This window comes from Bos indicus, chromosome 9 (assembly GCF_029378745.1).
Source record: "Bos indicus isolate NIAB-ARS_2022 breed Sahiwal x Tharparkar chromosome 9, NIAB-ARS_B.indTharparkar_mat_pri_1.0, whole genome shotgun sequence".
Lineage (NCBI taxonomy): Eukaryota > Metazoa > Chordata > Mammalia > Artiodactyla > Bovidae > Bos > Bos indicus.
The window spans coordinates 91,914,874-91,941,966 of NC_091768.1; the positions used below are offsets into that span (position 1 = coordinate 91,914,874).

Consider the following 27,093-nt stretch of genomic DNA (forward strand, 5'->3'; position numbering starts at 1 on the left):
GTATTAGTTTTGCCAAACGTCGAAATGAATCCGCCACAGATATACCTGTGTTCCCCATCCTGAACCCTCCTCCCTCCTCCCTCCCCATACCCTCCCTCTGGGTCGTCCCAGTGCGCCAGCCCCAAGCATCCAGTATCATGCATCGAACCTGGACTGGCGACTTGTCTCATACATGATATTATACATGTTTCAATGCCATTCTCCCAAATCTCCCCACCCTCTCCCTCTCCCACAGAGTCCATAAGACTTATCTATACATCAGTGTCTCTTTTGCTGTCTCGTACACAGGGTTATTGTTACCATCTTTCTAAATTCCACATATATTCGTCAGTATACTGTATTGGTGTTTTTCTTTCTGGCTTACTTCACTCTGTACAATCAGTTCCATTTTCTTTATTAAACCTTTTGTTATTTCTGACTACATTTCATTTGTCTGAATGCCCTTCCCAGTAGCATTTTTTATTTTGGCACTGAAATATATTCCCTGTGTTCTTATTTTCATGAGGCAAAGTCTTAAGGTTCTCATGGATCCCGCAGTTTCTGAATACTATTTTAGTAAGTTACTCTTTTTTAAAATGCATGTGGGAACATGAGAGGGGAAAAAATAAAGGTGCTCAGGCACTAATTGTTGACCTTACACAACTTTTTAATATATGCATTTCAAATTAGTGTCTCCAAAAAATTACCTGTGAGTCAGACACGACTGAGCAGCTGAACATCACCACCACATTTCAGAGACCTTTGAAATCATTAGTGAACTATCAGAGCTGACAATGGTAAATCTCAGAATATCGAGAATCTATTGTTGTTGTTCAGTCACTCAGTCGTGTCTGACTCTTTGTGGCCCCATGGACTGCAGCACACCAGGCTTCCCTGTCTTTTCACTATCTCCTGGAGTCTGCTCAAACTCATGTCCATTGAGTTGATGATCCATCCAACCATCTCATCCTCTGTCGCCCCCTTCTCCTCCTGCCCTCTATCTTTCCCAGCATCAGGTCTTTTCCATTGAGTCAGCTCTTGGCACAAGGTTACCAGAGTATTGGAGTTTCAGTCTCAGCATCACTCCTTCCAATGAATATTCAGGACTGATTTCCTTTAGGATTGACTGGTTTGATCTCCCTGCTGTCCAGCTGTCCAAGGGACTCTTCAAGAGTCCTCTCCAGCCACCACAGTTCTAAAGCACCAGTTCTTCAGTGCAGTATGCAGCCTTTTTTATTGTCCAGCTCTCACCTCCATACATGAATACTGGAAAAACCATAGCTTTGACTAGACGGACATTTGTAGGTGAAGTAATGTCTCTACTTTTTAATATGCTATCTAGGTTTGTCATAACTTTTCTTCCAAGGATGAAGCGTGTTTTAATTTCATGGCTGCAGTCACCATCTACAATTATTTTGAAGCCCAAGAAAAGAAAGTCTTACTGTTTCCATTGTTTCCTCATCTGTTTGCCAAGAAGTGATGGGACTGGATGCTATAATCTTAGTTTTTTAAATGTTGAGTTTTAAGCCAGCTTTTTCACTCTTCTCTTTCACCTTCAAGAGGCTCTTTAATTCTTCTTTGCTTTCTGCCATAAGGATGGTGTTGTATAATACTACAGCAATTGTGTGTCTATTACCCTCCCTTTCCACTGTAGTAGATTGTTAGATAGTTGGGGTGAAGGTCTTCATGTTACCTTTTATCCCCTCAAGAGCTTAATGTATTGTGCATATCTACAGTGGCTTATCAGTGGATATTGATTTAAGTCACTGATTAGCTTTGACCTGTTAATTGGTTCAGTTTGGCTTCATATTTCTCAGTTCTTTGTTTTAGTTGGTTTTACCTGGAAAAAACTTAGTGATCTGAGAAAGGTTATTTTGTGAGTGCTTATGATTAACTCTCAAAGTAAATTTGAAAATAAGTATACAAGGGTGATTATGATACATCAGTCATAAATTATGTTGGCGATTGTTTCAGAGACATTCTGCTTCTTTGAAATAATTCTTTATTTCCATGGATACTGGCATAGGGTTGTAGATACAGGGTTGCAAAGATTATTAAAAGTAAAGTTTGGGGGAATGGCGAGTTAAGAAATGTACACCATCAGTCTGGCCTTGGCATTCTGCTCCTTTGAGCCAAATAGATCTGTTGCATTCAGGTGCATTTAGATATGAAGAAGCTGGATACATTTCTTTTTCTAGCTGGAATTTGTTTACATGATTATCTTTAGAACCTAGTAAGCTAATTTATCATTTAAATCAGTTTCTATCTGACTGATGTGTGCAAGGAACTACTTTAGACATTGCAGAGGATATAAAAAAAGACTGATATTGGTAAGTGTTTATTGAGAATTTGTAGTATGTAATGTCATTGTTTTCTGAAGTGGATGGATGAATGGAGATATTGGGAAATGGACCAAACAGGAAACAGATTATGGGCAAAACAATTTTACATTGTGATTAAGTTGCCATGAAGAGAGTGAGCAGGGTGTATAACACTTACAGGAGGAGAAGGATCTGTGTCTATTTTGTCTGCACACATATATAAATACATACATAGCACTGTTGGCGGGGTATGGTTTTATTTTATTTATTTTTTAGGGTATGATTTTAGATACGAAAATTTCTCCCATTCCCATTCTTCTGATTACAACTAAGAAAAACAACTCTGAATTTTATACTTGTGTCTTTTGCATCTTTAGATCTTTGCTAATCTTTTAAAAAAAGAAAGAAAACAAAGATTGCCCTTTAAGCCTATCTTTTGGCAAGCTGAATTATCCAGAGAGAAGTTAATCATGTTTTATTTTCTGTATAATTAATTTTAGTATTACTTTCTACCTACAAGTGTGAGCTAGAGCAGTGCTTCTCAAAATTATTTTTTTTGCTGCAGCCCATTGTAAGAAATATAGTTTGTATCATGAGCCAGTAGTTACATATGTAAATATATAACAGGGAAAAAAATCTCATCAGGGATTAGTCATTGTGCTTTATTATTTTCCATTTTGTTCTGTTTTGTTTGAATTGGACTAGAATTACCTTGAGAACCTTTTTATTTAGTAGGTTAAATTATAACTTGAAGGAAAGTAAAAGATGAAGAAAAGATATATTCTATGGTGGAAGGAATGGTGTGAAATGGAAAAAGAAATGTGTGATAAGACTAAAAAATTGTCTATGTCGAATAAATCGTATTCAGTTTTTAGAAATTTTTCTGAACATTTTTCCTGGTCTTGTTTTTGCACTTCTTTTATTTATGAAGTTGCAATTATATAAAGTGAAAGTGAAGTTGCTGAGTTGTGTCCGACTCTTTGCGACCCCATGGACTGTAGCCTACCAGGCTCCTCCATCCATGGGATTTTCCAGGCAAGAGTGCTTAGTAAAATTTACAGCTATTGGATACAATGGTATACTATCATTTCCCTCAAGATATTGTATTTTTCACTTCTGACATTTTCATTTGGTTCTTTTTTGTAGTTTCTCATTCTTTGCTGAAAACATAGCATTTATTGGAAGAGTTTTCTCCTTTACCTTATTTGTAATGATTATAACTTCTTTAAAGTTCTTAGTGATAATTGCAACAGAAGCACTATCTTGTTGTTAGCATCTGTTGGTTATTTTTTTTCCCTTGATCAGTGTGGACAGATTTTCTGGGAGAGTGGGTGAGTGAGTGAGAGCGAGAGAGCGAGACAGAGTGTGTGTGTGTGTTTTGCTGTGTCAAATACATTTGGCTCATATACTGGATATTTTCAGTATTGTGTTACTTTATTCTCTGAAAAATGTTGATTTTTGTTTAGCAGACATTTAGGTTGGTTTGATTCAGGATGCAAGTTCTGTCTTGCCTTTTTCAGTTCAGTTCAGTCCCTCAGTCATGTCCCAACTCTTTGCTACCCCATGGACTGCAGCACGCCAGGCCTCACTGTCCATCACCAACTCCCAGAGTTTACTCAGACTCATGTCGATTGAGTCAGTGATGCCATCCAACCATCTCATCCTGTCGTCCCCTTCTCCTCTTGCCTTCAATCTTTCCCAGCATCAGGGTCTTTTCAGATGAGTCAGCTCTTCGCATCAGGTGGACAAAGTATTGGAGTTTCAGCTTCAACCTCAGGCCTTCCAATGAACATTCAGGACTCATTTCCTTGGATTGACTGGTTGGATCTCCTTGCAGTCCAAGGGACTCTCAAGAGTCTTCTCCAACACCACAGTTCAAAAGCATCAATTCTTCTGCGATCAGCTTTCTTTATAGTCCAGCTCTCACATCCATACATGACCACTGGAAAAACCATAGCCTTGACTAGACGGACCTTTTTGGCAAAGTACTATCTCTGCTTTTCAATATGCTATCTAGGTAGGTCATAACTTTCCTTCCAAGGAGTAAGCGGCTTTTAATTTCATGGCTGCAGTCTCCATCTGCAGTGATTTTGGAGCCCCCCCAAAATAAAGTCAGCCACTGTTTACCCCATCTATTTGCCATGAAGTGATGGGACCGGATGCCATGATCTTCGTTTTCTGAATGTTGAGCTTTAAGCAAACTTTTTCACTCTCCATTTTCACTTTCATCAAGAGGCTTTTTAGTTCCTCTTCACTTTCTGCCATAAGGGTGGTGTCATCTGCATATCTGAGGTGATTGATATTTCTCCCAGCAATCTTGATTCCAGCTTGTGCTTCTTCCAGTCCAGCGTTTCTCATGATGTACTCTGCATATAAGTTAAATAAGTAGAGTAACAATATACAGCCTTGACATACTCCTTTCCCTATTTGGAACCAGTCTGTTGTTCCATGTCCAGTTCTAACTGTTGCTTCCTGACTTGCGTACAGGTTTCTCAAGAGGCAGGTCAGGTGGTCTGGTATTCCCATCTCTTTCAGAATTTTCCACAGTTTATTGTGATCCACACAGTCAAAGGCTTTGACATGGCCAATAAAGCAGAAATAGATGTTTTTCTGGAACTCTCTTGCTTTTTCAATGATCGAATGTCAGTTCAGTTTTCAAAGCATTTCTTACGCTGTTTGGATGTGCTCAGCATTTGTGCCACTCAGTTGTCTGGGTTCTGGGTAGTGGTTTACATAGGTATTAATTCTCAAAGCCTTTTCACGGCTTCTTTGGGTCTGTTTCACGCAGGCGCATTTCGGATGAGTCCAGGACTTCAGTTGGTGCACAGATTCAGGGGCGCCCCTTCTCTAGTTCTCTCTGGGATTCCCCTTCTCTCTCCAGATCCCAGTGCATCCTTTTCCCTGTTCTCTGGCCAGAAAGTTAGCCTTCAGAGAGAAGTGACAAGAAAAAGAAAATGGTGTTTTTTGGGTAGTATGGGCCTTTTTTCCTGTCTGGAGATGGCTTTTCTCTTGGGTTTTTGGTGCTGAAGTGGCACCAGTGGCTCACCTTTAACACTTAGCAGGGCCTGGGAAGATCAGGGGGAGCAGGAGTTTTTCTTCCCTCACCCCAGCCTCCCCCCAGTAGCAGGGAAGATTCCTTTTACCTAGTCTTTTGGGTGGCTGAAGGGGATTTCCCTTCAGTGCTTTTGATTGTAGTATGGGCTTCCCTGGTGGCTCAGAGGGTAAAGCGTCTGCCCGCAATGCGGGAGACCTGGGTTCAATCCCTGGGTCAGGAAGATCCTGTGGAGAAGGCAGTGGCAACCCACTCCAGTACTTTTGCCTGGAACATCCCATGGATGGAGGAGCTTGGTAGGCTACAGTCCATGGGGTTGCAAAGAGTTGGACACAACTGAGCGACTTCACTTTTTGATTATAGTATTGTCTGCACCATTTGATAACGCCAGCTCTGGGATCAAAGCCAGAGACAACAGAGGAACACAGAAGACCGTGAAATTTACTTCAACATCCACACGCAGCTCCCTCCCCCGCTGTAACTAGTCATTATTCAAGTTTAACTCCAGTCGGTCTGGTGTCCCCTTTTCAGAGTTCTCGTGTAGCTAGTTACTTTTTTATATTAGTCTGTAGGGTTTACTTTTGACAGTAGGGGAGAGACACCACAGTTGCTTACTCCGTTTTGACTAACTCCTGTGTACTTTTTTAACTTAAACTTTTTATTTTGTACTGGAGTAGAGCCGATTGACAGTATTGTGGTAGTTTTAGGTGAACAGTGGAGGGACTCAGCCATGCATATGCATGTACCCATGCTCCCCCAACTCCCCTCCCATCCAGGCTGCCACAGAACATTGAGCAGAGTTCCGTGTACTATATGGTAGGTCCTTGTTGGTTATCCATTTTAAACATAGCAGTGTATATATATATTCATTGGGCTTTCCTGGTAGCTCAGTGGTAAAGAATCCACCTGTCAATGCAGGAGACCTGGGTTCGATCCCTGGATCAGGAAGATTCCCTGGAGGAGGAAATGGCAACCCACTCTAGTATTCTTGCCTGGGAATCCCATGGACAGAGAGGAGCCTGGAGGAGCCTACAGTTCTTGGGGTCGCAAAAGAGTCAGACGCAACTTAGCAACTAAATAACATGTCTATTATAAACTCCCTAACCATCCCTTCCCCACACCCCCCCACTGCAAACCCTAAGTTCCTTCTCTAAGTCTATGAGTCTTTTTCTGTTGGTAAGTTCATTTGTATCATTTCTTTTTAGATTCCACATGAAAGGGATGTCATAGGTTATTTCTCCTTCTCTTTTTTTTAAGAGTGTTTTTTAACCCCATTTATTCCAGGCACTTGGAAAGGTTGTATAAATTTGAATGTTGAATGAAAGGACCATGCAGATAAGTTCTTGTGGCCTGTATTTAGTTTTCTAAAGGATAACCTTTTGGGGGAGAGTTGATAGTTTTTCTTCGTTACTAATGCAGTGTTAAGTGTTCCTTTTTGACAGTATTCAGAACTGTAATATTAACCTTAGATGTCTGTCATGCTTGAGAAATGAGGTATTCTGCTTTCATGCATTGGAGAAGGAAATGGCAGCCCACTCCAGTGTTCTTGCCTGGAGAATCCCGGGGACGGCAGAGCCTGGTGGGCTGCCATCTGTGGGGTTGCACAGAGTCGGACACGACTAGCAGCAGCAGCAGCTTAATAATAAGCTAATTATTTATGTGAAACTGCTTGTAGCTGATAGTTAAAGATAATTATTATGAAGGATATAAACATTTGTGTTCGTTACAGTACTCTTGTTGGCACCTTTATATATATATATGACCAAATTCTGGCCCCGCCCCCCGCCATTTTTTAAACTAGAGAATTTCTCCTTCTCTCTCCAAAAGCTTGGTATATAGATTTGATCTTATTGGATAGATTTTTGCATAATTCAGATTTAAAAATTTTTAAATAGGCGTTTCCTTTTTATAATATCTTATAATTTAAAGGGATTCTGGTTTTGACATTCTGAGAAAGATGTACAATACTCTTCCCCATGTCACGTTGTTACCTTCATTGTTTACTCAACTATACTGTCCAAGGTGTGTCTGTTTGTTCATTGGAACGTTGTCCATCTCCAGAAGCAGCCCGGCAGTTCGTGAGAAGGGACTATATATACTTGCGCTCTATTGGACCCATAGTGCCTGGCATTAATTGAGTATCTTTGGAATGAGTGATGAATTGTTGGATTATGGGTGATTTCAGAGAAGGCAATGGCACCCCACTCCAGTACTCTTGCCTGGAAAATCCCATGGATGGGGGAGCCTGGTGGGCAGCAGTCCACGGGGTCGCTAAGAGTCAGACACGACTGAGCGACTTCACTTTCACTTTTCACTTTCATGAATTGGAGAAGGAAATGGCAACCCACTCCAGTGTTCTTGCCTGGAGAATCCCAGGGACGGGGGAGCCTGGTGGGCTGCCGTCTATGGGGTCACACAGAGTCAGACACAACTGAAATGACTTAGCAGCATGGGTGATGTGCATATTTTGCCGTCTACATGCTTTTTTTTGCATTTTTCAGTTTTTCCATTCTAAAATATTTTTATAACCAGAAAAAAAACTTATTAAGACTTTTTTTTAATATTATTTTTTATGTTCTCTCACTGGTTTTTAGATGTCACATCTCAGGTTTTGTGCTTTGATGTTTGCAATTATTTTAAGGGCCCCCCCCCTTTTTTTTTCTTCCTTTAAGATGCATTTGAAACTTTGTTCTGAAGTTGTCATAGTGTGTTAATGTTAGTCCCTCAGTCTTGTCCGACTCTTTGTGACCCCATGGACTGTAGCCCAACAGTCTTCTCTGTCTTTGGACTTATCCAGGCAGGAATACTGGGGTGGGTAACCATTCTCTTCTCCATTTGAACCACCAGGGAAGTTTCCATACTGTCACAGGATTCAGTATAAAATTGGGAGTGCTGCCTTGGTTAAAAGCCTGATGTGATGGTCCTCACAGAATCTGTGATATGTCTTTTACTTAGCCTTTGCTCTTTAAAACATTCTGTTTGCTCAAGAATATTGCTGCTTCAGTAGAAATTAACCCAAGTTTTTGGAGAGTTTTGTTTTACTTTTTACAGAGATATGCTTTCAGAACCTTAGGAAAAAGTCAATATTGTTCACATTATTCTTGCAGAATATGATTTTCTTCATGTTGAATCTACTACTGTTAGTCTAATGTTAGTGTTCTCTGGTCACATTTTGTTATGTCCTGTGTGTCTGATTTTATATGTCACTTTGTTACATGCTTCTGGTATCAAACTTTTTTTTTTTTTTTTGGTATCAAACATTTTTATGTTGTGTTCCAAACCAAAATTAATATGGAAGATTGTGTCATATAAAGAAAGGAGACCTTATATATTAGGGAGTGAGAAATTTTGGATATAGAGAATATATAATTTTTGATTTGTTGAGGCAGAATTTGTAATGAAGTGTATTGATTTTCAGGTATTAAAGTTGGTGAATATTATGCTCTTTAAAATGACTATCAGTGAAACTAGACTGTTACTCAACTTTTCATTCCTATATGCAGAATACTGAGTTTCTGTTTTTTAAAGTTATTTAGGAAAAGGCAGAGAAGTTTTTTATTTTGAAGTTATAGTTTCTGCTTTGAATTATAAAAATGATTTTTTTTGCAAAAATATTTATGTAAAGTAAAAAGTCTGTACAGTCAAGTTAGAAAACTTCAGATAATCACTCACAGCTTTCTTCTGCTTTATTCATTTTCTGTTGCTGTGTGACACATTGCCACAAATTCAGCTCGAGGCTTAAAGCACCATGTGTTTATTTCACAGTTTCCATGGATCAGAACCAGGTACGGGTTAGCTGGATCCTCTGCTTATGGTCTCAGCAGGGCGAGGTCAATGCGTCAGCAGGGTTGTGCTCTCATTTAAGATTTGTGCTCTCCTCTCCCCCGGTTCATTCACATTGTTGGGAATATGGTTTCTTAGCGTTGTAGATGGATCGAGGCCTCATTGTATTTGCTGGGTGGGGGTGGAGGAGTCCCTGAGTTCCTAGCAGCCACCCTCGGGTCCTGCTTGTCATGTAGCCTTCTCACGTGTGTATTCACATGGCCATAACGGGGCTAGTTCTCTGGTGTCTCTCGTGTGCATGTGCTAAGTCGCTTCAGTTGTGCCGGACTCTGTGTGACTTTATGGACTGTAGCCTGTCAGTCTCCTCTGTCCATGGGATTCTCTAGGCAAGAATACTGGAGTGGGTTGCCGTTTCCTCCTCCAGGGAATCTTCCTGACCCAGGGATTGAACCTGTGTCCCTTATGTCTCCTGGATCGGCAGGTGGGTTCTTTACCACCAGTGCCACTTAGGAGGCCCAGGAGTCTCTTCTTAGGAGGGCATAGTTCTGCTGGATGAGGACTTCACTCTCAAGACCACGTGCCTGTGTGCTTGCTCACTCGCTGAGCTGTGTCTGAGTCTCTGCGACCCTGTGGACTGTACCCCACCAGGCTCCTCTATCTGCGGGATTTCCCAGGGAAGAGTACGGGAGTGAGTTGCCGTTTCCTTCTCCAGGAGTTCTTCCTGACCCAGGGATCAAACCCTGCATCTCCTGCATTGGCAGGCGGATTCTGTACCACTGCATTGCCTGGGAAGCCCACCCCTCCATCAAGGCTGTTTCCAAGTACAGTTGACTTTAACAACATAGGTTTGAACTGTGAGGGTTCACTTACATGTGGAAATTTTTCAGTGGTAAATAGTACAGTACTACGCAACCTGTGGTTGGTTGAACCCATAGATGTAGGACCTTAGGTAGTAAGGACTGACTATAAGTTGTGTGTGGATTTTTGACCATGTGGAGGGTCATCATCCGTAACTCTTGGGTTGTTCAGTGGTCACTACACAGTCACACTAGGGGTTGGGACTTCAACATATGAGTTTTGGGGACAGATACACTCTGGAAGGCCAGGATTGGCCTTAGAATTAGAACAGGGTTGTATTAAAATATAATTGTTATATTTTTCAGAATAATGTATGCATGTAATTTTTTTTCAAGTACAAAAGAGATTTTATTGGAATCTCTTCCTTCTCATCCTATGGTGGATCTCCAAACAACTTCAGTTCTTCTGATAATGTTCATATCACTAACCAATAATTTTATATGTGTTTCTTTAATGTTCAGTTTTAGACATTATTTATTGACGTTTTGGATGAGGTGTTAGTTCATTGTGCTGCTCATGCTCTCTGAGTACCTTGATTTTAATGGATGAGACTCTGGATTTTTGCAGAGCAAGTTATTTCCCTCTTTGGCTGTATCTTGTGTATATTGTGGCTTGTGGTTTCCCCTTTGTTTCATCAGTTAACCAGTCCTCATCACGTTTCCACTTTCTGGAAGTAGGTGACAGCTTAACCTTTTCCCCTACTCGTAACACCTGTAAGAGATTATTCCTTTTTTACCGTGCCAGTAAGGGGAAGAAAAGGAAAAAGTGGTTAGCATGCTATCTTGGATCGAAAGTACTAAAATTGCGTCAGTTCCAGGAACTTCTGTGATTTCTGATTTCTAAGGGCATTTGAAGGATCCTGACTAGTATCCTCAAGGCCTAACGGACCACTGTTGGGAAGAATAAATTGGGTTGATTAACATCTTAGGTTCACACTTAAGTTTAATTCCTATTAGACCTAGAATCAGCAGTCTTGAAGCATAAGATTGATCTGTAAATGAGCAATACTTCACCCTAATTTGCTGGTTCTCTTGGATTTTTCATGTCATAAGTTTTTTGTTGCATTCTTTTCAGGGTCATAGTAGAATTCATTTACTATTGCTTAAATTGGAAAGGCACTAAACTTTTTGTAGTGAAGCGTTTGCTTGAAATAGCAAGCATGAAGTACAACATTTTGTTGAATTTTGGGTAATGAGCGTTACTCAGTACATAGATGAGGGAGCACCTGAATACACTTTGCAGGACATGAGATCGTTGTGTTTATTCAAAGGTAGACAAGTGAACGAAACTGTTTATAAGATTAAGAAATAAAATTGCCTGCTGTCTTGCCATTTCCACCACATCTGCAGTTAGCTTCCTCCATGAAGTCTTGAACCCCTCAAAGTCAAATACCATGAGGGTTGAAATCAACTTCTTTCAGACCCCTGTTAACATTGCTATGTTGACCCCTCCTATGAACCATGAGTGTTCTCAGTGGCACCAAGAATGGTGAATCCTTTCCAGTAGGTGTTCCGTTTACTTTGCCTAGAACCATTAGAGGAATCACTATCTGTTGCAGCTATAACCTTACTAGATATATTTCTTATTAAGACTTGAAAGTTGAAATGAATCCTTGGTCGAAAGTTGAAATGAATCCTTGATCTATGAGCTACAGAATGGATGTTGTGTTAGCAGTCATGTGAACACCAATCTCCATCAGAGCTCTGGCATGATCAGATGTGTTGTTGATGAGCAGTAATATCTTGAAAGGGTTTTTTTCCTGAGCAGTAGATCTCAACGATGGATTTAAAGTATTTTCAGTCAGCCACATTGTACATAGATGTGCTGTCATCCAAGTGTTGTTGTTCCAGTTAGAGAGCCCAGGCATAGAGGATTGAGCATGATCCTTCAAGGCGGTAGAATTTTCACAGGGTGGATGAGTATTGGCTTCTACTAGTCATTGGCTGCATTGGCCCCTTACCAGAGTGTCAGCCTGTCTTTTGAAACTTTGAAGGCAGGCATTGATTTCTCGTTAGCTATGAAAGTCTACCTGACTTCTTCCAGCTTAAGGCTGTTTTGTTTACACTGAAAATCTGTTGTTTATGGAGATTCCTTCATTAATTATTGAAGCTAGATCCTCTGCATAACTTGCTGCATCTTCTCCATCAGCATTTGGTGCTTCACTTGCGCTTTTATGTTGCGAGATGACTTCTTTGCTTAAATCTCATGAATCAGCTCTGCTAGCTTCACACTTCTGCAGCCTCCTCACCTCTCAGCCTTCAGAGAATTGAGCAGAGTAGAAACTTGCTCTGGCTTTGGCTTTCCGGAATGTGGCAGCTGGTTTACTCTTCTCTCCAGACTAAAACTTTCTCTGTATCCGCAGTAAGGCCACTTTGCTGGCTCATCATTTGTGTGTTCATTGGAGTCGCACTTAATGTCCTTCAAGAACTTTTCCTTTGCATTTACAGCTTAACTGGTGCAGGAGGCTTATTAGCATGTCCTCTTCACTAACTAACCCAGAGTTGCCACAGCCTTCAGTATGTCTGCAAAACACAGTGAAGTGAAAGATGCCTCTTATGTGATAGCAGCTGTGTAGCCTTCAAAGACTAAAATACGTGCTGTGCTGAACCCTGGCCTACTCAGTAGTGGACAACTTTAAAAGTCTTTGTTAGAAATAAGCTTTTTGGTGGGGTAGCCAGACAGCAACTAAGAAACTGTTTAGGTTAAAGATTCCTCAGGCCTTGATTAAAGTCATTAGAAACGGATTTGATTTGAAGTTATTTTCAGATCTAAAAATACTCATTTCATATGGTGCCTACAAGTGATAAAGTAGAAAATTTAAATGTTACTGATTCTTCAGTGTACCTGAAGGGAGTTGGAAAAACAAAAGAATACCTGAATTGGACTGAAAAGCCAGGCTGCTGTTTAGTATCTTTCCTGTGAATCAATAAGTCAATCTTTCCTGTGAATCAATAAGCCAAAGAAAGGGCAATACTGGGATGTTGTTAAATCTGAGTAAAGGCATTCTGTGAAGAATTAGATGACATGATCTATGCCTCTTCTCTGGTGATTAGATTTTAAGAAGAAGTGAGATTTTAGAGAATCTTGTTGGATAGTTAGTTGAAAGCATATGTATTAAGTGAACCTTTGAAAAGTACTTACTAATTGCTTAGTATTTCTCTAAGTAGTACTTTTAAGTTTTTGCAGTAGGTACATTTTTTAAAAGAGCGTCTCTGATAAGAGCTGACTTTTGACACTGTTGAAATGTTTTGTAAGTCTAAATTACATTTCCCCTACTTGGTTCTTCCCACCCCACCCCCAGCGCCTCCCTCCCTCCCAAAAAGAAGAAAGCTTTTGATCTGCTAGAATATGGACTAGTGCTTGATTGAAACTTTAGGGTGATTGAGACTTTAGGGCTTTACCACACAAAATGAAGTGAATTGTCAGCTCTGGGAAGACCTTGAGGCGTCTTCGTTGTCCCAGTAATATAAATTAGCGTGGAATGTCCCTTCAGGAACCTGAGGGAATAGGTGTTTGATGCACACTTGAATATTGTTCATTTAAATGGAAAATGCCTACCAAAGATAATTTTAATAATGGCTAACCCTGTTGAGTGATTTAAGTGTGTTTTAAAGCTTTATATGCAGTGTTTCTGTGAAATTAATATTTTTTCTATTTTGTAAATGAGAAAACTAAGGTTCAGAGGTTTGGCAGCTTGTAACATAGTTGGAATTCAAATTCAGGTGTTTCTGTGCAAAGCTTGTACAATCCTGTGTCTTATATGTATTTGTCCGCTTAAATTTATTCTTAACAAATTCTTATTCTCTATCAGACACTGAGGATAGAGTGGATAAAGGGAAACAAAGATGTAAGCAGAAAAGGCAGAGTTTCTGTTCTTAGAGCTTGTTTTCTAGTAGAGTAGTAGCAGCAGAAGTAGAGTGGTGCTCAGTCATGTCTGACTCTTTGCGACCCCCTGGATTGTAAACTGCCAGGCTCCTGACTGTCCATGGAATTATCCAGGCAGGAATACTGAAGTGGGTTGCCATTTCCTTTTCCAGGGGATCTTCCCAACCCAGGGATTAAACCCAGGGCTCCCACATTGCAGGTGGATTCTTTACCACTTAGGAGAGGGCAGGTCTGGATCTCAGATGGGCTGCAGTCTGTACCTGCCAACAATTTCTGGGAAATTGAACTTTGCTTTACACAGTTTACTGTAGATACTGCAGAACGTGTTCATGTTATTTTGCTCCTGGCGAGTTGACTTGCATGCAGTTAGATTTTATAAAACAGTCAAGTAGAAATTGAGGCCATGAGCATATTAAAATTTGGTGTGAGTTTAACAGAGGAGGCTTCTTAAAGGATATGATGAGATTGTGACCCTGGTTAGGATTACATCAACAAGTGGACACCTCTGTGGGAACTTAAAGGGAAAGATGTTTATATTTCTACCAGGGTTCATTTCAGCTTGCATAGTTCTTGGGGTACAGTTCACCTCTTACTGCTTAAACTCCTTTTAAAGGAACTTATATCATTTGTCTCATGATTGTCAGTCTTTGTCATCCTTTGGAACAGTCCTTTTAAAAATCAGATATTTGTTAAATAATCATACAAGTGTCACATAACTGTGATGAATGTTTCAAAGGTGAATGACAGTACAGTGAGGGTATAAAGGAGACAGTTCTGATTGGGCACATGTAGGGAAGGCTTTCCTCATTAGGAAAACCAGTGGGGATACCCTGGTTCTGTACCAAATAGAGGAAGGCTCTGTGGTAGGGAACTGAAAAAAGGCCATTGTGCCCAGGGCAAAGAGCTGGGGAAGGGCGCATGGCAGGAGATGAGACAGAAATTAAACCAGGCACGGGCATTGTTTACTTAGATTTTTGTTTGTGTAGCGAGTGGAAAATCATTGAACTTTTTAAGGTGGTAGAGGAGGTGGGTGAGTATCAGTCACCTGATCAGATCAGTTTTTGAAAAGATAGGCATGCTATCTCCATGTGAGAGCTGAAGGTAATTTGGATGTGGGTCATGGTGGTGGATGGAGGAAGAAGAGATAAATATGGGGAAAACTGGGTAAAATTCAGTAGAATTCAGTGATAAATAGGTTATAAGGGGTGCTGGAGCAAATACGTTAGAGGACTACCTAGTTGGTTAACCAGCTAAAGCTGTTTTGAATTGCTTTCATAGTCTGTTCCAGTTTTTTTTTTTGGCTGCGCTGGGTCTTTTTGGAGAGGGCTTTTCTCTTGTTTGGCGAGTGGGGCTGCTCTAGTTGCAGTGTGCAGGCTGCTCATTGCTGTTGTCTTGTTGGGGAGCACAAGGGCTTTAGCAGTTTGGGCTCGTGGGCTCAGTCATCGTGGGTCCTGGGCTTCTAGAGCGCAGGCTCAGTAGTTGTGGCGGACGGATTTAGTTGCTCGGCGGCATGTCACATCTTCCAGACCAGGGACTGAACCTGTGTCTCCTGCTTTGGCAGGCAGATTCTCTACCACTGAGCCACCAGGGAAGCCCTGTTCAGGTTGGTTTTTCAGGATCATGATGGCCAAAGCTTGGTCTCTCGACTTCTAGTTAATTGTAGTTAAATTCCTAGCATTACCTAGTACCCACTTTTCATCCAGATTTGTTTAAGCTTAGTTGTCTTTTGGTTAATTCCCCTACCTTGTCTTCAATTGTTTTCTCTCTAAGCAGTAGTATTCTTTGCTTATATGAGAAATTTTAAAACAAATTTTGGGGGGAATGGTGGGATTGTTGCTAAACATGAGGTCTCTTGACTTCTGAAAGCAATTATATGGAGACATCCTTCACATACCACACAATTAACCAATTGAAAGTGTGTAATTCAGTGGGTTTTGGTATGGTTGTGCAGTCTTCACCTCAGTCCATTTTAGAATATTTTCATCACCTGAAAAAGAAATGCTGTACTCATAATCATCACTCCTCATTTCTCCCCAACTGGCCCAGCTGTGGACAGTCCCCAGTAGATTTCTTTTTCTGGACATTTCATATAAATGCGTTTCTATAACGTGGTCTTTTAAGTGCGACTTTTTTAACTGAGCCTGTTTTCAAGGTTCATCTGTGCTGTAGCATGCATCAGTACCTCATTCCATTTTCATGGTTAATATTTCATTAATTCGGTAGAACACATTTTGCTTATTCATTCCTCATCTGATGGACATTTAGCTACTTTCCAATTTTTAAATGAATTTTTAATAATGCTGCAGTGACTGTGTACAACTTTTTATGGGAACATATATTTTCACATCTGTTGGGTATATACCTGGGAGTGGAATTGTTGCCTCATACTGCATATTATTATGTTTAATTTTTTTAAGAACTGTCAAACTGTTTTCCAAAGCTGCTGTACCATTTTGCATTCCATTAGGGATATGTCAGGGTTCCAATTTCTCTACATTCTTGCTAACACTTGTCTGTCTCTTTGATTATAAGCAAGTAAGTGTAAAGTGATAATCTCATAGTGGTTTTAATTTGTATTTGCTTGATGGCTAATGATGCTGAACTTGACTTTTAAAAGAAAAGCAGCACTTTTAATTTCACTGAGGATGTAAAAATAGAAATGTTTGGTAATTTCATGTAATTGCATAGAGACCATTAGTTTTACTGTGTTTAAAATTTGTTCTTTTTCATCAGTTGTATTCCCTGAATGACTACAAGCCACCCATTTCTAAAGCGAAAATGACCCAAATTACTAAGGCAGCCATCAAAGCTATAAAGGTGAGTAACACTTTTTACTCTGCTGTTTTCAAAAGGAAATACTCCACTAATATTTTGGAGGAAGGTTAATTTTTACAGATTATGTATTTTCTTCATCTTTACAAAGTTAGTACATGTTCCAAGGTTGGAAAAACACAAAAATGAAAATCTGTCACGTACATACCCTCCCAACTAGAGATAAACATTTAATATTTTCATAAATATTCTTACACAAACTTTGAAGCAGTCATTTTCCCTTTTCATAGGTAAGATTTTGGATTCAGGCACATTGTGGAGAATGTGTTTAACACTGTTATTTGTCACACTGACTTTATAGAATCTTGAAATACTAGTTAAGAAGAGTTTTCTAAATAAAACTTAATGTGTTGGTTTTTTTATCCTATTGATTATACTATAGATTTGAAAATGGACCTTTATGGAAAATAATTGGATTACATTGTACATAGGACATTTAAACTCTGGGAAGAGGCCACAGGTATTTAGCTGTTACTTTGACACAGTAGTTTTGAACCTGTGTTGACATATGGGTACTGCTACTGCTTTGTCGCTTCAGTCGTGTCCGACTCTCTGCGACCCTGAAGACGGCAGCCCACCAGGTCCCCCGTCCCTGGGATTCTCCAGGCACGAACACTGGAGTGGGTTGCCATTTCCTTCTCCAATGCATGAAAGTGAAAAGTGAAAGTGAAGTCGCTCAGTCGTGTCCAACTCTTAGCGACCCCATGGACTGCAGCCTACCGGGCTCCTCCATCCATGGGATTTTCCAGGCAAGGGTACTGGAGTGGGTCGGCATTGCCTTCTCTGTGACTTATGGATACTTCTGAAAATCTCAGACGATTGGACTGTCCAGAGAAATACACACATATAAAAAATTTTGCCTCAGAAGGTTGGACTGTTTCTAGAGAAATGCACATATGTACAAAATTGTGAATAGAAGTTCTTGGCTTTAGGGACCTTCTGAAGCTCAGCCATAGACACCTCTCCACAATGTCCTTGTCCCCAAAGCTAAGACTCCCTATTCTAGTCTGGTTGTTAAAAGTGAGTATGAGTGAGTGCTTATTTTTAATTAAGTAGATCTGCTGTAGATTTTCAGTGATATGTTTTTCTACTCTGTGTAAGAACATCAGCCATAACCAGAGGCACCATTATTTAAGTAAGTTACCTTTATTTTTTTGTTTTTGTTTGTGTTTTTAGCCTCACAGAGGAGCTTTTTGAATTTTGGTTCCTCAACCAGGGATCCAGCCCTCGGCTCCCAGCAGTGAAAGCGCTAAGTCCTACCCACTGAACTGCCAGGGAATTCCCTGGATAAGTTATCTTTGAATAACAGCATTATCTGTTAGATTTAACAGATGATTCTTCATAGACAGTCTCTATTAGGAGAAAATTTAGATAGTTGATTTTGCAGCATTCTAACGGCCAAACCTTAGTTTTCATACTTGTAATCAATGTCTAAACAGTATTAGAGTTCAAATGTAGAATATGAAAGAGAGATAAGGACAGTGAGCAATAAACACGTTTAACCTGGAGAATTTTCTTCAAAGAAGTGATTTTTCAGGGACTCTGATGAGTAATAGTTTCTTGTGCTTTCTTTTTGTTCTCCATCTTTGTGGTCTGATTTCTGTGTGATCCTGAGAGTGTGCAGCATACATATTATCATTTTTGTTCTGTTAAATGGTTGATGCATTTTTTTTTTTCCGAGTTTTCATTCTCGGAGTGGTTGATGCATTTTAATAAAAGCTTTTGTTGGACAGAATACTTTTTAATTCATGACCTTTAAGGAATAGGTATTAACATTGTTTACATTTTTCAGATGTTGGAAGTGTCTAAGAAAATTAATTTGCAACAGTCAGAATAAAAACAGCTAGATTTTAATTTTTCTCTTAGTCAAGAGAGAAAGCATGGTTTACAGTCTAAACATGGTTTACTGTACTATTTTGATTTACTGGTCTTAGTTTTTTTAATTTTGAAAAAATAAAAGCATGTTGCAAAATACAGTGAGCAGTACATAGCCGCTTAGCATTGCCAGGTATTAGCATCTTGGCTAGTATATCTAGTTAGTTCTCTGCATGTACACACAGACACACACACATACTTTGTCAGGTTTTTTTGACTGAGTCATTTGAGAACTCATTTCAGAATTCATTTAGAATAGTACATAATCCCTAAATACTAGAATTTTAATGTCCTAAAACAAAGAGATTTCATAGATCAGCAAAACACATCCCATGCAAGAAATTTTACTTTGATGCAACATTATTATCTAATATAATCTACACTTTGATTTATCAGTTGTCTAAATACTAACTTTAGTAGCTAATCCCTGCACTTGTGCATTTTCTGGATCCGGTCAAGATCCTGTCCTGTATTTGTCCTTTACCCAGCCTTTTGCTTTGTTTTTCTTTTGTTTTTCATTGACGTTTTTGAAGAGTTTAGACCAACGGTTTTGCAGTACTGCATTACTTTAAACTGAATTTGATGCATATATAAATTGATATTTGAACTGCCTTTTTCAGTTAAATGACACTGTGTTTCATGTTAAGGTAAGTCATTGGTTTTTTGTCAGTGTTAAGAGATGATTATTTTGATGGGTGTTTGTTACCATTGCACGCTGTCAACAAAACCTCTGATCACCTGTTATGGAAAAAGACCTATGTGAATAGAATCTTCGAATTAACATTTAGTAAGCTAACATTGGAAAAGGCAATGGCACCCAACTCCAGTACTCTTGCCTGGAAAATCCCATGGACGGAGGAGCCTGGTAGGCTGCAGTCCATGGGGTCGCTCAGTTGGACACGACTGAGCGACTTTACTTTCACTTTTTACTTTCATGCATTGGAGAAGGAAATAGCAACCCACTCCAGTATTCTTGCCCGGAGAATCCCAGGGACAGAGGAACCTAATGGGCTGCTGTCTGTGGGGTCACACAGAGTCAGACACGACTGAAGCGACTTAGCAGTAGCAGTAGCAGCAAGCTAACATGGCAGAAAGTGAAGAGGAACTAAAAAGCCTCTTGATGAAAGTGAAAGAGGAGAGTGAAAAGGTTGGCTTAAAGCTCAACATTCAGAGAACGAAGATCATGGCATCTGGTCCCATCACATCATGGGAAATAGATGGGGAAACAGTGGAAACAGTGTCAGACTTTATTTTTCTGGGCTCCAAAATCACTGCAGATGGTGACTGCAGCCATGCAATTAAAAGATGCTTACTCCTTGGAAGGAAAGTTATGACCAACCTAGAGAGCATATTCAAAAGCAGAGACATTACTTTGCCAACAAAGGTCCGTCTAGTCAAGGCTATGGTTTTTCCTGTGGTCATGTATGGATGTGAGAGTTGGACTGTGAAGAAAGCTGAGTGCCGAAGATTTGATGCTTTTGAACTGTGGTGTTGGAGAAGACTCTTGAGAGTCCCTTGGACTGCAAGGAGATCCAACCAGTCCATCCTAAAGGAGATCAGCCCTGGGTGTTCTTTGGAAGGAATGATGCTGAAGCTGAAACTCCAAGACTTTGGCCACCTCATGTGAAGAGTTGACTCATTGGAAAAGACTCTGATGCTGGGAAAGATTGGGGGCAGGAGGAGAAGGGGACAGCAGAGGATGAGATGGTTGGATGGCATCACCGACTTGATGGACATGAGTCTGAGCAAGCTTTGGGAGTTGGTGATGGACAGGGAGTCCTGGTGTGCTGCGATTCATGGGGTCACAAAGAGTCGAACACAACTGAGCGACTGAACTGAACTGAAGCTAACATTTAGTTTTAGTCTGAATTACAAATCATACATAAAGTAACTAGAAGTAAGAAGCTCTGGCAAGGTATTTTCCAGAAGAATTATTATTTAATAAAAACCACTCAGTGTGTAAATAACATTTTATATATTGATTTAAAATATTTAGTTATTTATAAAGTGCCTGATAACTTTTAAGTAGTTGTTTTGGCAGGTTTTTTTTTTTTGCTTAACTTTCTGTTGAGTAGACTGTTACTTTGCAGTAAGGAAACTGTATTGTAGATTTTGATTTGGTGAATATGATTAATGAGGGTTTCCTATGTTTTTTACTTTATAAATGTTGGATTTTATGCTGCAGTTGAATGGTCTTGTGTCTCAGTCTAAGTGGATGCGCCTTAAAAGCCTAAATTATGGGATCACACATATAAAACAAAGCACAATTGAGGCTAGTTTTTTAAACAAATATGTTGATTATGCGATTGCCACTGAGCTATTAGGTACAAATTCCAGATAGTTTTTGTTTAACCTATAATTTTTATTTTTTCATTTTCAAGTTTATTCATAGTGTTGTTTTATAAAACTTAAACATAAAGGGTTTTCTCAAAATTAATAAAAGCTCATTTCTGATTTTTAATCCATGTGCTCCCTTCTCTTCTGCTGAATTCATTTTGACTGATCCATTCAAACATTGTACATCTCTATATTTTGTTATATATACTTGCTAGCTTAATATTCTAGGAGAAGCAGAAGATAATGAAGTTGAAGGCAACTCCCTTGCATACATTTATTAATGTTCTTTATTTTCAGTTATTTGATTTTTCTATGGCAACCCACTCGAGTATTCTTGCCTGGAGGATCCCAGGGACTGGGAGCCTGGTGGGGTGCCGTCTATGGGGTCGCAGAGTCGGATACGACTGACGCAACTTAGCAGCACTAACCTAATTTAGCCAATAAAACGTTACTACAGGAGATCTTTACTTTTCCTTCCAGGAAGGAAGAGTGTATATCTACCAGTGGCCTACCACCGTATTTTGCATGTAACACACTTTGGGTATATTGACTGTATACCTGCTTCAAGGACCTTTACTGACCATAGCTGGTGCTCATGTTTATGTTTGTTTATGTTACGTTTATCTCAGAATTCATGATTAAAATTCATTGCTTTGTTGATAATGAATTTTGAAGATCTTTGAAGCTTTTTTAAACCGTAAATTTAGCAGGAAAGTTCTAATCAAACATTTAAAACCTCTTTTTTTTTCTTTTAGTTCTATAAACATGTGGTACAGAGTGTTGAGAAATTCATTCAGAAAGTAAGTATATAGTTTTCCATGTACATGCTAAAGTTCTGTAACTGTAGACTAACACCTTGTGCTATTCTCTTTTCAAATACCCAACTTTAAATTGTTTTGATGACTGTTCAAAAGTGATTCCATTTGTTTTAATTTCTAATTAAGAAATAAAATGAAACTGCCTTTCAAATAATTCTAAAAACGAAAGCTTTCAGGTAGATGTGTTTGTTAATTTGCATTGCCATAGTGAGCATCTGTTCCATGAAGAAAATATTTCAGTATGATTTTTTTAATGAAATTTTAGATTCATTGCTTTTTATATAGCCTTTAGAGAAATTCTCCTTATTCATTTCAAGCTTAATGCCTAGAGAGCAGTCTTCCTTGTAGATAAGATGTAGTAAATGTAGTAAAAATGCTAGCCGCTTTTCTTCTGCTGATTCATTTTGTTCATCCGTTAGGACAGTATGCATCTCTACTTCTTATTATTAGACCTGAAGTTCCATTTTCCAGGGTAAGCAGAGGGAGACAAAGTTGAAAACAGCTGTTTCTGCATACATTTAGTAATTTTTTTGGTAACCAAAGCCCAAGGTGGCTAGGTTATATTTCTTTGCCCCTTGTGATCAGTGCCTTATCTCTGCCGCTTTTTTTGGGCAGGAGTACCATAAGACTTAGGATTTGTAAAATGATACTGTAGGAAATCTGTCACTGAATTGAGGTTTAGTATTCTGCCCTTTGTTCACTTGCCTAGATGTGAGCAGAACCAGTGTGACAATCAGAGGTGAATCAAAGGACATAAATTGCAGTGTGTTTCTTGAGTGAAAATAGCTGACCGGAGGAGGGTGCGTGGATCAGAGTAGTGTTACTGCGTCTCCAAACTATCTGGATAATCTTGAATAAATCAGTTAACTTTTATTTGATTCAGCTTTTTTCCCCTCTTAATATCTTGTTTTCTCAAAACTTAAAGTGTTGATAAAACATATTTTGAGATGAACAGCTAGTGAATTGAAGCTTAAGGTATGGGGTAAAATAACAGGTATGCTGTATGACTAAGGTAAATCTAGCTGTAAGATAGAAATGTTGGTGGTTAGAAAGTTTCATTGTTATAAAACTTTAAAAAGATTCAAATGTCTAAACAGTGTGTCTTAAACTTTTTTTGTGCATAAGAAACTTGCACAGATTACCTAGGGATCTTGTTGAAATGCAGGTTCTGATTCCCTGAGGGTGGGTCATTTAGACTCTGGAAAACCAAAGCAGATCAGGCTCTGATTAAGTGTGTCCTGAGAGTTGTTCAGTCTCTCATTGGTATCCAACTCTGTGCGACCCTATGACTGCAGCACACCAGGCTTCCCTGAGAGTAGACCTTGTTAAAGCCCTGGATGCTCTGACTCTCTTGGAAAGGTTCCTTTTCCTCTCCTTCTGTTGGAAGCATGCAGTATTCACTTCAGAATTCGTTTGGTATCAGGTATAACTGTGTCCTGAGACAGCCCTCTTTTCTTACATGCTGCTGTCAGCATCATTTAGTGCTTTGTAAGTGCCACAATTAATTCAAAGTATAAAAAAATCCCTCATGATATTGGAGGCTTAGGAATTCTTGTGTTTTTGCTGATAGAACTTGAACAGTTGAAAAACATTTCAGATTTTTTTAGTCTTAATTCTTCTCTCAAGTTTCTAGTTGGTAACGTAACCAAGTTTACCAAATACTGTTCTTTTAAAGCTTTTCTACATTTAAATCATACATAAGTTTTTTTTTTTTTTTTTTTTTTTTGCCATTTTATGTGGCAGGCACATAAAAATACCTAGTGTTACCAGTGAAGGAAATTCCGTACTGTAACATCATAATATGGTGTTTCTAAAGGTTATTGTGAAAGAAGTGTTCATCTTTATAGCTTAATACTAAAACCCCTGACACTTTTGAAGCTTTGGAATCTTCATAGTAGGGAAGAAAGGCCCATTCATTGTGTTGTGTACTCATGATTCTTATGTACTGTGAGTTTATAATCAAGAATTTTTGTTATAAATCAAAGAAAAAGGTGTATTTGTTTTTTTTTTAAACTCACTACACTAATCGCTTTTATTACTTACCACTCAGTATTTAAAAACTCTTACCAGCAACTTAGCAATTTTATTTAGCCTTACTCTCAAGATAATCATTTCTATAAAATAATACATTAAATATGAGATTATTTTGTCTGTTTTTTCAGCATTGAGGAATAGATGACTTTTAACAAAGAAATGTGTTGGGTTTTCATTAAATTTAAACAATTTTTTTAGTGGATGTATTATTTGCCTGGCTAGGTAGATAATTATTTGCTTGTATACCACCTTATGACAGAAAGTGAAGAGGAACTAAAAAGCCTCTTGATGAAAGTGAAAGAGGAGAGTGAAAAAGTTAGCTTAAAGCTCAACATTTCAGAAAACTGAGAACATGGCATCTGGTCCCATCACTTCATGGGAAATAGATGGGGAAACAGTGTCAGACTTTCTTTTTTGGGCTCCAAAATCACTGCAGATGGTGATTGCAGCCATGAAATTAAAAGACGCTTACTCCTTGGAAGGAAAGTTATGACCAGCCTAGACAGCATATTCAAAAGCAGAGACATTACTTTGCCAACAGAGGTCCGTCTAGTCAAGGCTATGGTTTTTCCTGTGGTCATGTATGGATGTGAGAGTTGGACTGTGAAGAAAGCTGAGCGCCAAAGAATTGATGCTTTTGAACTGTGGTGTTGGAGAAGACTCTTGAGAGTCCCTTGGACTGCAAGGAGATCCAACTAGTCCATTCTAAAGGAGATCGGTCCTGGGTGTTCTTTGAAAGGACTGATGCTAAAGCTGAAGCTCCAATACTTTGGCCACCTCATGCAAAGAGTTGACTCATTGGAAAAGACTCTGATGCTGGGAGGGATTGGGGGCAGGAGGAGAAGAGGACGACAGAGGATGAGATGGCTGGATGGCGTCACCAACTTGATGGACATGAGTTTGAGTGAACTCCGGGAGTTGGTGATGGACAGGGAGTCCTGGTGTGCTGCACTTCATGGTGTCGCAAAGAGTCAGACGTGACTGAGTGACTGAACTGAACTGAACGGTAGTCAAAGGAAAATAAGTCAGATATATGAACTGAGGAACAAATATGCTAGATTTGGGGGGAACATCAGTGAAAACTATTTCAGACTTCTAAAACAATAACTTTGAACAGAGCAGACAGTTTTGAACCTTTGGTTGGTTAAACCTAAAACTTTAATGTCCACACATCAACATTACTGCCCTTTTATTAAATATTTCAAGTACTAAACAGCCAGAACCTTGCAATAGATACTTATAAATTGGTGGTATCAGTCTCTTCATTTTTTTAATAATGACCTTAAGAAGAAGGGATTTGAAGGAACAAGTGATGGATCATCTAGTCTTTTTGCAGAATGAAGTCACTCATTGTCTTGACTGAAAATACTGTTTAGAAACATGTATCTGTGTGTTGGAGGTGGATTGAAGATCCTTTACTCACTGGTCCTTGGGTCTAAGAAATTTTTCAAGAATGCAGTTTTGATTTAGTGCTATATATGATTTCTATGAAATGATTCTGGGTGAAATGCTTACCTAATTACACTCAAAATTTGAACCTGCTTTTAGCAGCCATAATTTCATTTTAATTAGTATGTATTTGGGAGGCAGGTTTTCTCATGCTTCTGGACATGGAAAAAATTGAAGCAGTGAAGTTGATGGTGAAGGGTTCTTCGTTGTGCTTAGGGAAGGTCCCAGAAGACTGTCATGTTCTTCAGACTATAAGAAGGATAAGAAACACTGATCAGTGAAGCAGCTAAAACATATTTTCGTAGGAAAGATTTTTAGAATCATAATGGTAGTGTCTTATCTTTCATATAGGTTTGCATTTGAGAAAAGTTTTAAAACTTCAGGCTCACTGTGTTTAGAATGTTGTAATTTGCCATTTGATTCCTTCCTTCATTCATATAGAGATCCTTTTCCTGTGTGTTTTTTGGATGAAGTCTAAGGCTTGTTGGCAGTAGTTTTTTACCAGAGCTTTTCTTTCTTGAATTCACTGCTTGAATTCACAAGTCATTAAACTATATATATATATATATTTAATTTTAACCACACCTTTTATTTGTTATTGTTCAAGCCAGTTACACAGGGCTGTTTTGGAACTTAGGTGATTGGCAGTTGAACTGAATATGTAGAGTAGCCAAAGTAGAGTCTTTCAAATGCCATTCCAGAGACAGATGGTGTGGAATGGTCAACCTCTGAGTGTTCATCACCTCAGTGTGAGCAGTGTGTTTGTGTTTTTATAGATTTATGGTGACATTTGTCTGTTGAGAATTTTAACCTTCTCATTTGCTTCCTTTCCCATTCTTCTTTTTTCATCAGTGTAAACCAGAATATAAGGTGCCTGGACTTTATGTTATTGACTCTATTGTACGACAATCTCGACATCAATTTGGTCAAGAAAAGGATGTGTTTGCACCCAGATTTAGTAATAACATCATTAGCACTTTCCAGAATTTATACCGTTGCCCTGGAGATGACAAGGTATGCTGCCTAAGTTGGTGAAGTAATTACCTTTTTGGTCTTAATAAGACTTTACATTATCATAATTTATCATTTTATATTACCATTTGTTATCCTGAATTTGAATAGTTATTGCACTGTCCATGTTTCTTTTTGTTATTAGACTTTTCTTAAACAGAATGAAAGATATAGTTGATTTTGCCACTTTTTAATTTATTAAAGCCATTGGTATTAAAGAAACTGGCTCTAATAAGCATTTTTAATTATCCTAAAATCTTATTTACTTACATGCACAACCAATTCATAATTTTGGTCATTTGACATTAGCTGATATGTACCTACTTAGTTGTCTGTGGAAAATGATTTTACCAAGTAATTAGTAGACCATAACTGCATATCAAAATTCCTTTGTTATGGAAGCGTTTTCTTAGTGCTGGAAACCGGGATAGTAGAAGGTTACATTTCTTGGATGCTGACTTGGAAATTTAGTGTCCTTATTCTGACAGACTTGATTGCAGTGTTGATTGTGTAGAAAAGTAAGAACAGGTGAAGACTTACTCTGAAGAAGAGCAACCAGACTTAAAAGCTTACCACAGATCTTTTACCTCCTCTCAAGTACAACAAGATTAGGTAGTTTTTATTTTTAATAACTGTTATACAGTCTGCAATCAGAACAAAGTCTTGTTAGAGTGGATCGATGTGGAGAAAACACGTTATTGTGTCAGGAGTTGTAAATTGTTCTTGGATATGCCTCTAAAGTCAGGTTTTTTCCTTCTGATTAACCTTGGTACGTTGATTCTTTGCAGGCAGAAAGAATGCTTCCAGTTTTAATGTGATCCATCATGATTGAGTCTTAAATACCTTAGAACGCCACCTA

The 27,093-nt window shown here is 38.9% G+C and overlaps 1 protein-coding gene across 19 annotated transcripts in view; it reads left to right on the plus strand.

The window, feature by feature from the left end:
* The window catches only part of SCAF8 (SR-related CTD associated factor 8), a 221,559-nt gene that overhangs the window by 25,181 nt on the left and 169,285 nt on the right, over positions 1-27,093 (plus strand). For all 19 annotated transcript variants that reach the window (XR_011568540.1, XR_011568538.1, XR_011568537.1 and 16 more), the window contains 3 exons: positions 16,612-16,695; positions 21,678-21,722; positions 26,076-26,237. Coding sequence is in view for 5 of the 19 variants with exons in the window: in XM_070796430.1 (XP_070652531.1) it covers positions 16,612-16,695; positions 21,678-21,722; positions 26,076-26,237 (291 nt within the window). In the remaining 14 variants the exon portion in view is untranslated. The remainder of the gene's footprint in view (positions 1-16,611; positions 16,696-21,677; positions 21,723-26,075; positions 26,238-27,093) is intronic.